The sequence below is a fragment of the Cynocephalus volans genome, unplaced genomic scaffold, assembly GCF_027409185.1.
Source record: "Cynocephalus volans isolate mCynVol1 unplaced genomic scaffold, mCynVol1.pri scaffold_35, whole genome shotgun sequence".
Classification (NCBI taxonomy): domain Eukaryota; kingdom Metazoa; phylum Chordata; class Mammalia; order Dermoptera; family Cynocephalidae; genus Cynocephalus; species Cynocephalus volans.
Window position 1 is genome coordinate 3260264 of NW_026902463.1, and position 17068 is coordinate 3277331.

General features: G+C 51.5%; 1 protein-coding gene across 1 annotated transcript; it reads right to left on the reverse strand.

Annotated features, from left to right (window-relative positions):
* Positions 1-510: 510 nt before the first annotated feature.
* On the reverse strand, positions 511-12214 carry LOC134369108 (PI-PLC X domain-containing protein 1-like). The gene is made up of 8 exons (XM_063085271.1): positions 12088-12214; positions 11131-11248; positions 10778-11024; positions 10602-10656; positions 10375-10517; positions 5605-5760; positions 4134-4317; positions 511-749 (listed from the first exon to the last, which is right to left on the reverse strand). Exons 1-8 carry the CDS (start codon positions 12212-12214, stop codon positions 511-513), a joined length of 1269 nt encoding a protein of 422 aa, XP_062941341.1.
* Positions 12215-17068: the final 4854 nt, after the last annotated feature.

Consider the following 17068-nt stretch of genomic DNA (forward strand, 5'->3'; position numbering starts at 1 on the left):
CCCTTGGCCTAGGGGAACAGTCTGTGATTTCATCAGAATTAAAAATAGGTAACCCTCGTTCTCTTTAAAAAAAATGTGTTTCTCGGTAGGGTTTCAACCCCCTTAGTCCTACTCCGCCAGCATCACAGTCGTGAGCACTTTAAGGAGCGCCTTGTCACTATTCAAACGTCACTGCACTGTGGTGCTCTCGAAAGTGGTCAGGTGAAGGACATACTTGAGGGTTGTCGTTAGCACCCACGCCACGGCCGCGGTGGTGGGAGAAGCCCACGTTTACAGGTGAGTCGCGTCTTCCTTTGAAGGTGCTGCCGCGTAGTCATCTTTAGCCATCAGCATGTACGTTGACTCCATCCCGCGTCGAAACTGGAGGGTAACGAGGGCAGGTGGCAGGAGGCCGTGCTGGCCTCGCCCCAAACTCCCAGACCCCTGCTCTCACCGGTACTTGGCCGAAACAAGAGCGCGATACTTGAAGGATTATGGTTGAATATTCGACCCGCCCCGTACTGAGCTTCGTCAGCACCAAAGCAGCTTCTCGTTGAGTCTGATGACGTCACTGACGAAACTGTCCGCGCCGATGAAGTCACCCGCGATGACGTTGGTGCACCGTGAGCCCAGCCCCGGGCACTGCGCTCGGACCCAGGTGCTCAGGTACGGCACTTCGGGCACCGTCATCTTCTGCAGGGACTCACACGGATGCACCAGGATGTATTCCAGGTTCTCCGTAAGTTTGATGCCAGCCACAAACAACCCGCCTGAAATAAGGAAGTGGCAGAGCAATTATGCGACACACGCACGCTGCTGCATATGTCCCGTCTCACACTGCCACCGTCACCCGCTTGTCTTCCCCATTACCCATTTCAGAAGTTAGAGTTCTGACGGCACAATGCTCAGCAGAGGCCTCATATTAGTTGGACTTTGTTACAGAGGACGCTGGCCTGACCATTGGCCTCAAAGATGTCCACATCCTAATCCCCATGTGGTAGACAGAATAATGTCCCCAAAGATGCCCACGTCCTAATCCCCATGTGGTAGAATAATGTCCCCAAAGATGTCCACATCCTAATCCCCATGTGGTGTACAGAATTATGTCCCCAAAGTTGTGCATGTCTCAATACTTGGAACATATGAATATGTGACTTTACTCGGCAAAGGAGACTTTGCAGATGAGATTCAGTTGAAGATCCTGAGATGGGAGATTGTTCTGGATTATCTGGGCAGGTCCAGTGTCATCACAGTGTCTTTATAGGAGGGGGACAGGAAGATTTGAATACAGAAGAAGAGTAGGTGACATGGAGAAGGAAATAGGTGGAGAAAAGGAGACTCGATGTGGGGCCCTAGGCCAAGGCCTGCTGTAGCCTCCAGAGGCTGGAAAGACAAGGAAACCCATTCTCCCTGGAGCCTTGAAAGAACCTGTGACACCTTTTGTGGATTTCTGACCTCTGGAACCTTAAGAGAATAAAGTTCTCTGCAAATGGTTTTTCATTCTTATCTCCAAAGTCTCGAACCTTGTCAATTACATACACGTGAGAGGGCGAGATAGTAAAACAGCAGACAGCTGCTCCTGGTCTGTGGTGCCTGGTTTTGTGCTGTTCCCTCAGGACCCATCTCTCCTGGGTCACGCTTTGCAGTGTGAACAGCAGCACGTTGGGGCTGATCCAGCCCAACCCTAACCCTGTGCTGTGCGGGGCCCTTCATTGCTGCAGGCCTGTGATTCCTGCCTCTGAAGGACGCAAGATGTGGTTTGCAAAGCTGCTGCACCAGACGGACCCCAGTGAGTTTTTTAAAAATTGAGGTGAAATTTACATACTATAAATTCACCATTTAAAAGTGACCAATTCGGTGGGTTTTAGTGCATTCACTATATGTGCAACCACCACCTCTCACTAGTTCCAGAACATTCTCATCATCCGAAAAGGAGACCCCGTACCCGTTAGCAGTCAGTCCTCATTCCCGCTCCCCAGCCCCTGACAACCTGCTTTCTGTTTATGTGGATTTACCTGTTCTGGACATTTAATGTTAGTAGAATCCTACACTGTGTGGTCTTTTGTGTCTGACGTCTGTCACTGAGCATCATGTGTTCAAGGTTCATCTACGCTGTAGCAGGTGTCAGAGCCCTGTTCCTTTTCATGGCTGCATAGTATTCCACTGTGTGGATACAGCACACTGTCTACTCACTCAACCCCAAGGGCCACCTGGGGTAACTCATCCCTGTAAACGTCCTGGGCCCCACCCATGACATAGGACCAGTCGATTCCAACATCCAGCCAGGTTTGGGACTGCATTCCTCTCCCCCGAAATCCCATCCTCTGGAAAGTTTCTCATCACTGTGCTTGACAACACTGACCAAAATGGCCACAACATCAGGAACTCCTTTCTGTAAAGACAAACCACTGATCAAAGAACCACAGAAGGGCAGCACTGAGCACAAAACCCACCAAGGTGAACGTTTTTAGTGGAAACACTGGGGCAGGTGGAGCCGGCTGCAGGAAGCCTATGCTGGCTGGCGTCTACAGCCCTCCAGCCCCGGTCCCTCTGTGCCTCTGTCCCTCCGTCAGGTGTCCTTGCACCCAGTTGTGGAGCCCCTCTGGCCCGTCACATTACTGGCTTGGGCAGACAGGGATAACACTCGCATGGTGTTAGCATGACAGGTCAGTGCTGGGTTTGTTTCAAATGCAGTTGTAGATCACGCTGGCTCAGAGGAAAAGGCCAGAGGTGTTTGCTAAGTTTGGCCCAAGCAACAGCACACAAGGCACCAGGCCACCTGCTACTGGTTCATAGTGAGAATGATGGTGCCCCAGGTCCCTGGAGACCCAACAAGTCCAGCGAAGTCTGACAAACCACTAAGAAAAAGGGAAACGCAGTGGATAAAACAGGCAAATGGAAAAAGAAATGCACAAAAACACGCGAATCCCATGCCAGTCGTCACTCAGGGCAGAGGCCAGGCGCGGACACTGGGAAAGGACGTAGGGACACTGAGCGTGTGAGGGGCTGGGGGCCTGGAAGATTCTGCACAATGCGTGTCAACTACCATGGTGCAAAACAGGACTCTGGGTGGGGTTTCGTCAAATCATGTCACATGCATGAGCTACACACAGATGAGCAGCGAGGAAGGTCAGAACCAAATAAGATGTTAAACTTGATAGCAGAAGAGAGATGTTGACACACAGAGATTGAGATAGAGAGAGACAAACTGGGAGAGGCTGAGAGCTAGAGAGAGAGATGGAGAGATGGAGAGAAAGAGAGACAGAGATAAACCGAGAGAGACAGAGAGACAAAGAAACTGAGAGAGACAGACAAAAAACTGTGAGAGACAGAGAGACGGAGATAAACTGAGAGAGACAGAGAGATGGAGATAAACACAGAGAGACAGAGAGACAGAGATAAACTGAGAGAGACAGAGAGACGGAGATAAGCTGAGAGAGACAGAGGGCGTGAGCCGAGGTGGCACCGTCAGGGGCCAGGGCCAGGGCCTCGCATCTCACCTGCAAAAGGGACTGCGTCCTGCACAGGATGCTTTGAGACTAACATGCTCAGGTCTGTACAGGACTTAGCAAGCGCGTGGTGTATACACATGTGCATCAAATACCAGTCCTTTGTAAGCATGTGTGTGCTATGGCGTCTGTGGCATGTTTCTGACACTGCAGATCAATATGGAGTGCTCGTGTTTGTGCCCTGGAGCTGCAGACTAGCAGCTGCCGAGCAGAAACGGGCATGTGGGACTGAGAGGGAGTGAGAGCTTCCCATGCCTCAGCACTGGTGTGATGTGTATGTGTGTACGTGTGCACACATCACACTTCAAAAAGTTCTTGGGAAAACTGAATTGAAAGACAATATGAATCTGTGAATTTTTTGAAGTACTGTCATGTATACACACGCGTATGTACATGTGTGAGCATGTGTGTCCACACACACGTGCACATATATGTAGACATGCACATGTGCATATACATATGTGCACACCACACACACACACACACACACACACACACACACACACACACACACACACACACACACAGTGACATGTATCACCTTTAAAATTCTTTCACTCAAAACTGAAAGCCAACGTGCCCCCAAGACTGCAGAAGTGTGTCACTGGCCTCAGTCTGGCCCTGTTCAGGAGTAGCTCCAGGTACCTGGGCGGCCGCAGCTCTTCATGCCCTCCAGGTAGCGGATCAGCTCCTGCACCTTCACTTTGTTGCCCCACCAGTAGCAGACCCCCGGTGACAGCTCCCTGTGCCGGCTCATGGTGTCCTCGTCCTCGTAAAAGATGATCACCTGCTGGCTCCGCGCCCACAGCAGGCGCAGCGTCGGCACCTCCTGGAAGGGACAGAGTTTCTGGGTGCCAAGTGAGAGGCACCCACAGTGCGTGGCTCCCACACTCTGACCAGCCCACGATGCCCACCCCAAGCCCCCAGGACCCGCTCTGAGACCTCTGTTAGCGATTCCAACAACAGGGAAGGTTGGTTTCCGCTGCAGATGTCCCTGTCAAAGGACAGAAAGTGTCTCCCAAGGCGGAGACTCCCATTTTACTGAGGGGTCTCCACAGCAAGGCCTGTCCTCTGTCAGGACCCCAGGCAGAGAGGGTGGGAGGGCAGGGAACCCACGCCTCCTCTGGGAACTCTACATAACAGAACGTCCTGCGGGCTCATGGCACCACCGTCGTCTCTATTTTATCACCAAAACACGCGGGCTGGGATGCTCTCCTTGGCCTTAAAGACGTCCTTGGAGAAATGCCACCCATAAAATGGTTTGAAATGAATGGTAACCTCGACCAAAAATGGACATAGATTTAACTTCTCAGGCTTTCTGGAGACTAGGCGAGAGCATCCGCCCATCGCCACCATGGAAAAGGGGAAAATCAGCACATGATGGAACTGTGTGGCCAAGTGAGCTGTCTCTCCCATTCACACTGGAAGTCCTCACCCTCGGTATCTCAGAGTGGGACCTTATGTGGAAGCAAGGCCATTGCACATGTGATTCGCTGAGATCGCTGTGCAGTAGGGTGGCCCTAAGTCCTGTGGGGGTGTCTTTATAGGAAGGGGGACACGGGGAGAATGTCGTGTCCAGTTGGAGGGATCCTGCCACAAGCCAGGTGCCACCAGACGCTGGAGCAAGGCTTGGAGCCCCCTCTCTCAGCGCGGTCTGGGGACTGTGGCCCTGTGGCCTCTGATCTCAGGCCTCTGGGTCCACAGCTGCGAGGCAGACACATCCCTGCCATTCACAGGAGGCCCCAGGAGACCCACACAGAGAGCACCCCTCAGGTTACGCAGAGTATCACGACCCTGCAGTTACTTCTAAACTAGTAACGGGCACAGCCTGAGGTGTAGGAGACACAGCTGTGAACCCGCCTTGAGGCCCTCCCTGCTGTCTGTGACACTCCACTAACACTGCTGCTGCCATCGAGCAAACTTCCCATGTGCAGCCGTCCCCACCAGGCCAGCTGGGCCCACTCTGCACGTAGGAGGCAGGAAGACCCCACTACACAGCCCCACACGCACCAGGATGATCTTGGGATCACACCTGGGTGGGGGGGCCAGGGAGCTAGTCTAGTCTGCAGATGACACCCCCCACCCTCGCCAGGAGAGAGGTGGGAGGGACACTCACACCCCGTGGGCACAGCATGTCCCCAAAGATGTTCTGGATGCAAGTGACCAGGTACTTGTGCAGGTCCGTGCTCAGGCCCTGAAAGTTCCTGCAGGCTAGGGGGACCACCTCCCGGGGGTGCTTCTCCAGCCACTCTGAGATCTCCGTGAGCGTGTCCTGGGAGGCTAAGGGAGGGGCTCTGTCCTTTAGACATTCCCGGGGGCTCCAAGAAGACAAGGAAACTCCCCCCTGTGGAGGGGCTTCCAAGAACAAAACTTGCTCCACAGATGTTCCAAATCACGTACAAGGAAATAGATGAGGCACACGGTCTAGCAGAAACCACAGTCAGGCCATCTGGCTAGGGCTCCATGGTTGAGGGAGGAGGCGGGGGGAGCGCAGTACAGCGGGAGAAGGGTAGAGCAGGAGCCTTCTGGGTGGAGAAGTGTGCATGTGTGCATGTTTGTGCATGCATGTACATGTGTGCGAATGTGTATGTGTCCATGGGTCTGTGTGCACATTTCTCTGTTCACATGTCATTCCCATGTAAATGTGAACACGCGCATAAGTGTGCATGGGTGTGAATGTGTCTGTGTATGCACATGCGTCTATTTGCATGTGTGAACATGTGCATTATGTCTGCATGTGTATATATGTATATTTGTGTGTGCATGTCTGTGTGTATGTCTGTGTGCATGTTTGCATATTTGCTCATGCATGTACATGTGTGTGAATGTGTGTGTGGGCATGTGTGCGTGCATGTCTGTGCGTGTGTCCAGGTACATGTGCATGTGTGTGTGCTCATGCATGTCTATGACTGTGCATGTGTGCGCCAGTGTGCACGTGTCTAAGAGCTCACACATGGCCATACACAAGGTGCTGCCTGTGCAAAGGTGTGAGGTCTGGAAGCTGCAGGGAGTGAGCAGGGCCTGTATGGACAGAGTGGGCCCCAGGTAGGGCACCTGCAGACCCAAGGGTCCTGGGTCCACAGCAAGGGCACAGGCAGGACGGTGACTTTTACTGAGACTCTAGTGCTCCTCCCGCAGCAAGTAAGAGCGTGAACTGAGAACAGCGAGACGAGCCTAATCTGGGGGCAGGGAGGCGACTCTGCACACTGCACGAGCTGCTCGTCACCCCACCTCCCGGGCCCAGCCACACCTCTACCAGCGAATCTCCCGTATTGCCCTGGGGAGCCCTCATTCCTGGTGTGGGTTTGTAAAATCTCTTTCTGTGCCAAGCCAGCATCCCTGGGCGTGTTGTGCGAGTGGAGACGTATTGTTTCATGTCTGCCATGGGCTGGGTTTCCTGGGGTGGAGATGGGCTCCCAGGGATAGGGTAGTGGGAATTGCTCATGAAGCAAGAGAGGGACGATCTGTGTCCTGGGTCCCTTCTGTGCCCCTTGCAGGTGCAGCTTGCCTGGGGATGGGACTGAAGTCCCTGGGGAGGGACTCAGCTGCAAACCAACAGCGTCAGGAGTGCCTGGTCCTCAGGGGGCCTTCTGGTGCCAAGTGTCCTGCGGCTGCTGCAGCAAATGACCACAGTGACCAGGTTAAAACAGCACAGAGGAATCACCTTATGGTTCCGGAGGCCACACACCCAAAATGCATCGCAGGGCTAAGGTTAGGGTCAGGCTGTGGCAGGGCTGGGAGGCTCCAGGTGAGGCCATTTCCTCCTTTTCCAGCTTCCAGAGACCCAGCATCAGGGCATGTGGCACTTTCCTCCATCTGCAAAGCCTGTAGTGCACCATCTTTAATCTCTCTTGAGTCTGACCCTCCTGCCTCCTCCTCTGAGGACCCTGTGAGGACCTCGGGCCGCCGGTTAAAGCCAGGACTCTCCCTCATCTCAGCTATTCTATTTGATTGCAACTTCAGACTCATCGGCCACAGGGTCATGTGTTCACAGACTCCAGGCATCAGGACACGAACATCTTTAAGACATTATTCAGTGACCGCAGGGACTTCCCATGGCCTCTGCTGTAAGAGCTAACTTTTGTCTCTAACTTTTGTGTATACAGTTTCTTAAGGAAGGAAGATTTAAATTTTTGTTTATAAAGTCAAATCTGTCTTTTCCTCTGTGGCTTTTGCATTTACTATCATCCTTAGAAAGGCTCACCACAGATTTGCCTCTATACTGTCACAGAACTCTCTTATTTTACCATTTTGATCTTTAAACATCCGGTAACACATTTAGATGCAAAATAAAAGGCAAGCGTCTCACTTGGCCTTTCCGTCCACTGATCTGAAATGTCTTCTTGTGACTGTGTTAAGTTCTTAGAATTATATCCACTTTTAAATTCCACATTCTGATCCCTTGGCCTACGGAATCAGTGTGATGGTGTTTTAATTATTGCTGCAGCTTTATTAATATATAGCAGTGGCTCCCACAGCAAATCTCCTTTCTTACTCCTTCCCCCCCCCAAAGTTTTCTAGATAGTCTTAACATTTTTAAATCCAGATAACTTGAGGGTTATTGCGTCGGGTGAGAGAAGCGTCTCCGGAGGGCCTGTGTGGGGCTGGGGGACAGTCTGGGGTGGGAGGTCTCTGCCCACGGGGAGCTCCCTCCCAGGGTCTGGACGTGTCTTTCTGTCCATCCACATCTTCCACATTCCTTACCGATGGCGCCTGTTTTCTGTATCTACATGCGGCAAATTGTTCAACTTATTTCTACGCATTTTATATTTTATTGCTGTTGTAAATGGAGGGGGTAGTTTTTCATTGTGCTTTCTAACTGGTAAATTTTGATACAAATCATATATTTAAAATTATTAGCAGCCATACAGCATCATAGTGATTTCTAAGCATTGTAGACAAACTCACTTTTACCCTTTCCTGCTGCCTTGGGACGGGGCCGTCAACACCACGGCTCCTGCAAACCTGCATCCCATGGATGTCTCCCAGCAAGGCTGCAGTCACCAGCCCACCCCACACACCCCATACTGTGCTGTGCCATCTGAGATGCCCCCTCTCAGCAGGGGGAGTGCGAGGAAGGGGAGCTGGGACCTCCTCGCCCTTCATAACAGGGACAGCAGTTTAGTGAGGGGCTGCAGCTCCAGAATTCTACCTGAAAATAAGCTCTTTACACTGAAAACGTTGTTTGTATAGCTGAGATTTCCAAAAGGCAGAGGCATTAAAGAGATGAACGGCAGCCTCGTATCAGGTGATGGAGTGAAAACACGCTCCCTTCATGAAAATCAGCCAGTGGGCGGGAGAGCTGGGAGGGATCCTGAGGTGTCCAGGGGCATCGGATGCCGAGCTGGGAGCGGGCGGGCTGCCAGACGCTGCACGTCCCCACATGCAGGGACTCGGGCCTTCCGTATTAGGGATGACAGACCAGCACACAGCCAAACACTGGGGGCTTAAAACAACTGACTTTATGACCTCTCGGTCTGGAGTCCAGAAGTGTGACATCCAGGTGTGGCAGGGCTGTGCTCCCTCCAGAGGCTCTGGGGGAGGATCCTTCCTGCCTCTTCCAGCTCCCGATGGCTCCAGGCATCCCTGGGCTTGTGGCCACTTCACTCCAGTCCCTGCTTCCATCTTCACATGGCTTCTCCTCTGTGTCTGTGTCTCCTATTCTGTCTCTTATGAGGACACCTGTCATTGGATTAACAGCCACCCTAATTCAGGATGATCTCAACTAATTACACCTGCAAAGACCCTCTTTCCACATAAGGTCCCATTCTCAGGTGACACCATTCTCCCCACTGCATCAGGTGTTCTTACACCTAGTCGTGCCTCATGCCCAGGCCTGACCCAGGGAGGTCTCTCCTCTCTGAAGTCCTGACAGCACCGCACGGCCAGGCCATTCGAGCGGTAGGATTGAGGCCGTTGGAGTAGTCTAAGTGGCAGAACAACTGGCAACTCTCCGGAAAAAGTACAGATCAGATCCTGCTCCACCAAAATAAGTGCATGAATCAAAGATTTAAATGTCTTTTTTAAGGTTATAGAATTCTGGAAGAGAACCAACAGGGTCAGCAAACACATGGAGGAATCTCAACAGCATTGCAGAGGGAAAGCAGCAGATACCTGAGTATATTCTGTAGGATTTCCTCGGTGGAAAGTTCTAGAAGAGGCAAAAGGAACCTGGAGTGGAAGAAGTCAGGACATGGATTGCTTTGGTGGGGAGAGTGCTGACTGGCAATGTTTCAGGGGACAGATGGATGCACACGATTCAACAACCACGGTAAAAAAACCCAAGAAACAGAAACAAAAACAGACGGACATATAAACATAATGTTGTCCACCCACACAGTGGAATATTACACAGCCATGAAAAGAGTGAAGCTCTGACACCTGCTGCAACATGGATGAACCTTGAACACATGATGCTCAGTGACAGACGCCAGACACAGAAGACCACACAGTGTGTGATTCCATTTACATGAAATGTCCAGAACAGGCAAATCCACAGAGACAGGAGCAGATTAGTGGTCACCAGGGGCTATGGAGGGGGGAGGGGGGAGGGACTGCTGATGGGGATGGGATCTCCTTTTGGGGTGGTGGGAATGTTCTGGAACTAGATAGAGGTGGTGGTTGTACAACATTGTGGATGGACTAGATGTCCCTGAATTGTTCACCTTAAATGGGTGACTTGTGTGGTGTGTGAATTACATCTTGATAAAGCATGAAGAATAGAGTGCGCAGGGGCAGATGTCACACCTGAACGCACTGGTTATGAGCTCCTTTGAAAGAGACACCACTACGTCCCTTTCCTGTCTCCCTCTCTTGCTCCACGTTGCATTTCAAGACCAGCCCCCTCATGCTGAACGAGGTAGGGAGCCAGGAGGGCAGACCCAACTCGGCTGGCCCTGCGGGCAGCGGGGACAACCGAGGGCAGCATGGGGAAGCCGTGCTGGGCACCTTCCAGAACCTGCCACAGGAGGCTCAGCCATCGGGAGAGGTCTGATGAGCAGCATATCTTGCTGAAGGGGAGATCTGATTCTGCAGGTGTAGGGAAAACCCAAGTCCTGAGCTGAGCCACAGACCACCCTGGAGCAGCAAGGGCCACAGGTCAGCTGGCCTGACCCTTGGCCTGGTCCTCTGCCACCAGGATGTCTGAAGGTTGGTAGGGGAGTGTCTCCTGGGAGACGAGACTGGGCCCCTTTACAGAGGAGGCTTGTCCCCCCTTCCCCCTCCAAACTGCCTTCCTCCCAGCTGGGCCCACCTCCCGGTCACCTCAGGTGGCCCTACCCCAACCGCACCTGGCCACACCTGGTGCTGGAGCTACTTGGACCCACGTCCTTGATGGGCCTGAGGTTGGCCAGGAGGTGAGCGAAGAGCCCGCTTCCTTGTTTACAGAGCATTGAGGACCCCAGAGCCTCACTGTTCAGGGTACTTGACAGGACCTTTCTTCCTTGAGGTGTGCACTGGCCCTTCCCACAGTGGGGGTGCTGTGCAGATCCAGAGAACAGAATGGCCCCCAGCTGAGCCTGTGAGCTGTAGTGCCTCCTGGGGCGGTGAGCAGAGAAACCCAATAGGCATCAAGGCAACAAACCCCAGCACACAAAACTGCATCTCGGAGAGAAATGGTGTTTGACTGAGTGTCCAGGCTCACGTGAATGGGTCGCAGACAGCAGGAGAGGCCCAGGCACAAAGGCAGGCTCTGCTGAGAAGAAGCTCGGCCCCCTCGTAGCTGGAGGGCCACATGCGCAGCACCACAGAAAGCATCCCACCTTCACGCAGGTGCAGTGGGGGCTGTCAGTGGCGGTGCTGGCGGTGGGGATCCAGGCTCACCCACACCATGGTGGAGGGTGAACCACATGTGCTCGAGTTCATGGGCACAGATGGGACACCATGGCCCCTCCCCCTGGGATCCCCATACCTGCAGTGGCCACCGTGGCCTTTGCTGCTATAGACTCGTGTCAAGCATTCTTCTTTTGATTAAGAAGTCCCTGAGCATTTAAGTTTGCCCTGCTGGTGGGCCAAACCTGACACTGGAACTCCAAGCACAGAAGATGCTCAATGCACCTTTGACGGGGATGATGAATGCAGCAGTGAGGGGCCTGGAACTCCCATCGGTGTCCTCAAAGCAAGGACAGACTAGTCACAGGGATCATAGCCACTAATGCCTCAGCCGTAATGGCTGCCAAAGCTGTGCTGTCCTGGGGTACACCACGTGCCCTCTGCAGCCAAATCAAGATGAAGGAGACAGAGAAGGACAGGTGTATGTATATGTGCACGCATGTGTGTACATGCTTGTTCATGCATATGCTTCTGCATACATGTAGATGTGTGTACACATGTGCGTGGAGATGTGTGCAAATGCGCATACCTATGTGTACGTGCACATGCTTGTGCATAAGCACATTTGTGTGCATGTATGCATGTGTACACGCCTGTATTTGTGTGCTCACGTGCATGCGTGTGCGTGCATACGCATGTGTGCAGATGTGTGCACATGTGTGCATCTGTGTGTGCGCGTGTGTGTGTGTTTTGCGGGGTTCCCCACACCCAGGACTGATCCTGCAGCCGGCATCCCTGCTTGGGAATGCAGAGAAGACCTCACCCTCACCTGGGAAGGAGAGGTGGTGGAGGGGCACGTCCCACAGCTGGGGGCACAGCCCCGTCATCCAGTCCGCGTTGGCGTTCCCACAGCGCAGGCTCGGGAAGCTGCTGGCAGCGCTCACCTGGCCGCCCATTGCAAGCAAGCACTGTGCAACCCGAGGAAAGAAAAGAGGTTTTTTAGGGTGAAAACTTGTACTGGTTACACAGGGAGCATGGCTTTGAAATAAAAAAGAATCAACAGACTTCCCCGGAGGAGGATAGGGTGGTCTGGGCTGTGGGGAGATCGGAGATGGGTTCCTGAGGACGGGAGAGGGAGAGAGACGAGGAGGGGTCCTGAGAAACATGCAGGGGACCAGAAAGTGCCCCCCAATACCCACGGTAGATAAGGACTGTTCTGAGCCAAAAGCACTTGAGAAACAGCTGCCCACACCGCCCCGTGTGTGGAGGCGTGAGGAGCTCTGGTCCCAGTCACCAAGGCGACCTGCACGCTCTGCAGCCCAGAGACTCACCGAGAGGAATCCACTGAACAAACCTCCTACAATGACCCATCTCCCTTTAGTTTCCCCAGATACTTACCCCCCCCCAACACACACACACATGATTTATGGCTCCGAGAAGCTCAGATTCCTTCCTTTGTCTAGTCCCCTCTCCACAAACACGTCAACCTTTGTTTAAGAGACCATCTCTTGGGGTTTTCATTTCATTCTGTGAGGCCACCACATGCATATGAAATAAACCTTTTCCCCTGTTCATCTGTCATTTGTCAGTTTATTTTGCAGGACCCTGTTCACAGAACCTAAGAGGGTAGAGAAAGGGTTTTTTTCCCTTCGTCTTCACACAGAATAGAGAGAGAGAGAGAGAGGGAGGGAGAGAAAGAGAGGTGCCCAGAGCCACCTGGGGCACCCCCACACTAAGAGCCCACAAAGCCCCTTTGCTGGAGTGGCTGCAGCATGTGTCCTGCCTCCAGGGGAGCCCTTGCCCTCAGATCACACACTAACTCCACCCCACAATCCAGGACTGTGGAAAGGGGCGCAGCGGTGAATCTGCAGGGTCTCCCGTGTGGGGTCTCCTGGGTGCGGGGTCTTCCAGCTGCAGCATCTCACAGGTGTAGGGTCCCCCCTCCTGGCTATGGCACAGCCTTTCAGGGCCCTGCCTGGGGGAGCACTGGGCTCCACACCTCCCAGCCTGGCCCCGTGGCTGCTCTGCCTCCATCTGTTGGGATATCAGGCTCGGGTGCAGGAAATCTTTCTGACTTATAAAAAAGAGGATCTGGGTAATAAAAAAGTAAAGAGTTAAAAACTGGGGCCTTTTTCTAAATAATGCCGGGTATTTGCCCAGATCTTGGTTTCCCCAAATCTTTCTTTGCTTTGATTAAGAGAATCCTGGAGCGAATGTCCCACCTGCCTCTGTTTGCTAGAAACAAGTTTCCAGATAGGCTATGAGTTTTAACTATGGACCTTCTCACTAGGTTGAAACTGGGTTTACATTGAAGTGTTAATTTGGATTTGCATTCTTTCTGCTTTACTCTCCAACCTCTGATGGCTTTTTCCTGCTCAGACCTTTTACAGAAACACGTCTCCTTCAAAGAACCCGCAAAACACTGAGGGCAGAAGGAAGCCGGAAGAGACATGTGCTGCTAAACTGTGACCCCAGCTGCTGCCCTTGGACATCTGCAATGTGCGTGCCAAATACCTGTGCACAGTCATCAACTTGCTCTCACGATAAGCAGGCAGGTGACTGTGCACTACCAGCCACGCCCTGCACAGGTGACACAGCCTGAGCATCAGGTCCACACTGCTCGGTGGGGACGCCTGGGCAGGACCAGAGCCTCCACCCATGGCCATCTGATGCCAAAGCCACCCTGTCCATGAGGTCCCCTGACTTACAGTGTCCAATGGGACACTGTTACTGGCTGAACTGTGTCCTTTCAAAACTCCTGTGTTGAAGTTCTGACCCCCAGAACCTCAAATGTGACTGTGTTTGGAGACAGGGACTTTAAGGAGGTGATTAAGGTAAAATGAAGTCATTGCGGTATGTCCTAATCCTGTAGGACTGGTGTCGCTATAAAAAGAGGAGATGAGGACACAGACATGCACAGAGGGACGACCATGTGAAGACATAGGGAGAAGACGGGATCTACAAGCCGAAGAGAGAAGGCTCAGGAGAAACCAGCCCTGCCACGCCTTGATCTCAGACTTCAGCCTCCAGGACCGTGAGAGATAAATGTCTGTTGTTTAAGCCGCCCCGTGACATTCGTGCAGCAATCGTCCAGGTGGAGTCTGCCAGGTGGCACGCAGCAGCTGGTTCACCCAGCACCCACCATCAGCAACGATGATGCCTCTGCCTCTGGCACCCCCTCACGGAATCTGACGTGCCTGGGGACAGGGCCAGGGCTCAGAGCCTGGAACCCCATCCTCAGGACCCATGGGGGTGACCTGTTGGTTATTAGTCCAATTAGACTCATTCTCAAATGACTGCTGCGTCTTTTAACATCCAGCTGCAGCACTGACGGAACCCTTTCCCCTCTCCAGTCCTGTCCCAGATGGGACAGGTCAGGCTTCAATGGTCCGGGGACTGAGACCCTTAGACTAATTTTGTGAACAGGCTTGTCTGCAGGGCTGCCCGGGAATCTCACAGGGATCAACTTGCCATCTTGTTTCCAGAGGAAAAGACTCTCAAGCTTCAAACACCACCTGCACCCCAACCCTTGTGAAGGCTGGTGCCCCCAAATGGTAGGTACTCGATTATCCCTTCACCAAAGCCCAGGGTTAAATTTTCAGGAATTGCGTGAACCAGTTGTGCAACGCAGCTATTACCAGAAATTAAATTAAGACCCTACACTTGAATAAGCAATATTAATAACAAAGTTATATTAACGAATACTCAAAACTCAACACTTCTAGTTATTGCACTGCGTTTTACTGTTATTTCTGCTCCTGCCGTTATTTACATAGTATAGGCACGGTGGAAACACTAACGGTGAGCCATCGCCCTCCGCCCCGCAACTCCATGGTCAACAAACTAGCCTGAAATTGTCCATGGTGGGAAGATTTACACGACAGAAATTGGCGGGCCTTGATTTATTCTTTTGTTAACTGCCTAGACTTATGAAAGTGATGGAGAAAACGTTAATAATGCAGATTAAACTTAAAAGTGTGTGTGTGTGTGTGTGTGTGTGTGTGTGTGTGTGTGTGTGTGTGGTTGTTATACAGTAAATAGCAGTATTCATAAACAATTTGGTATTTAAATACAATTATCCAGTTCAGCAAAGAGGTTGACCCATCACTGAGGAATGAGTGAGTTTTTCTCACAGTCAGGTTTGTAGTCTTACTAATTAAATTAAAAGAATAGAAGTACCAACCAAGCTTCATCACGTGGGAAATACACTCATTGGTCGATGGCAACCGTAGCTTGGCTAATCATCCAAGAGTTGAGCAAAAATGAACAAAAGCATCATGACACTCAGTTGGCTATGTGAAATTTCCAATGAAGGGTATCATCTATTATTATTTTGGGGTAACTGTGTGCACACACCCCTCATATCAGTTTATATAAATGTATGTATCTGTGCATGCTTCCTTTCTTTGGAGAGTCACTTACAGTAAGACTCTTGTGTATTATTAGTCTATCAGATAACAGTAATATAGTATTTTCCTTTGTTAATTGTGTGGTACACATCCTTTGTATCAGCTTACATAATAAACTATGTATGTGTGCATGCATTTTTCCTGGAGAGCTGCTTCTAGATCATTTACCAGCACACCCCTGCCTGCAGGCCCTTCACCAAGCCCTTGGTAAAACTCACACTCTGCAAGTCTCACCTGAAATACCAATTAGACTGCAAAAAAGACCAGAGGATCAAGGTGACAGGGGTTCTCCAAACTTTCACCTCCAATTTCCAACTTGCTGCTAGGATAAAACAGGATAAAAATGGCCCCTCTGTGTATGCAAAAATGTCAACATAGGCAGTGAACAGAGTATAAGGGAGGAAAAAACTTGACCCTCTAAAGTTCTGTAACTGCAGCCTGCAAATTAAAGTGACAAAAGACAGATTAACAGAAGAAAAGGCATGCAAATGTTATTTCACGTGCACAAGGTCTTCACAGAAAAGTGAGAAACCCAAAGGAGCAGCTAGATCCAGGGGCTCAAAAACAATTTTAATAAAGAGTAATAAATTGTGCAGAAGTGACTGGCTCCTAGGAGTGGTAAATTGTGGGAAGGTGACTAGAAAGTGGTAAGGGTGGTTTAGTAAGACTGTTCTGCATATGCATCTCAGTGCAGTCTCTGGTGTTTCTGGAACAGAGAGGGTAACACCTTCACAGATGGAAATGTATGTCAGCTTCACAAAGGGAATGTATGTCCTGTCTTTAGGCATAAAGGGGTGGGCAAGAGAGCTCTTGTGTGACAGCTCTTCCTCAATACCTTCAGCTCAGAATATACCTTATGCGAAAGTGGCATATTCTGATCCCCTCAAATATATCCTGCTAGATGTAGGAGTGGAAACATGGGTGTCCAAGTGGCAGTCTTAACATTGTCATGATAAAGCCAAGGCCATCGCATAAGAAGTCAACAAGAATACTGCGGCTAAGGAACATTTATGTGCAGGAGTAACCCCATTATCCTTGGAAGAGAAGGTGTCACTCAAGTGAACCACGATATCTCTCAAACTCCAGAATGGATGGATGGATGGGTGGATGGATGGGTGGATGGATGGGCAGGTGGATGGATGGGTGGATGGATGGGCAGGTGGATAGGTGGATGGATGGGAGGAAGGGTGGGTGGATGGGTGGATGGATAGGTAGATGGGTGGATGGATAGGTAGATGGGTAGATGGGTGGATGGGTGGATGGGTGGATGGGTGGATGGATGGATGGATGGATGGATGGTTGGATGGATGGATGGATGGAAAGGTGGGTGGATGGATGGATGGATGGATGGGTGGATAAATGGTGGTGTTGATTGTTCAACGGATGTGTTCATGGATAGTT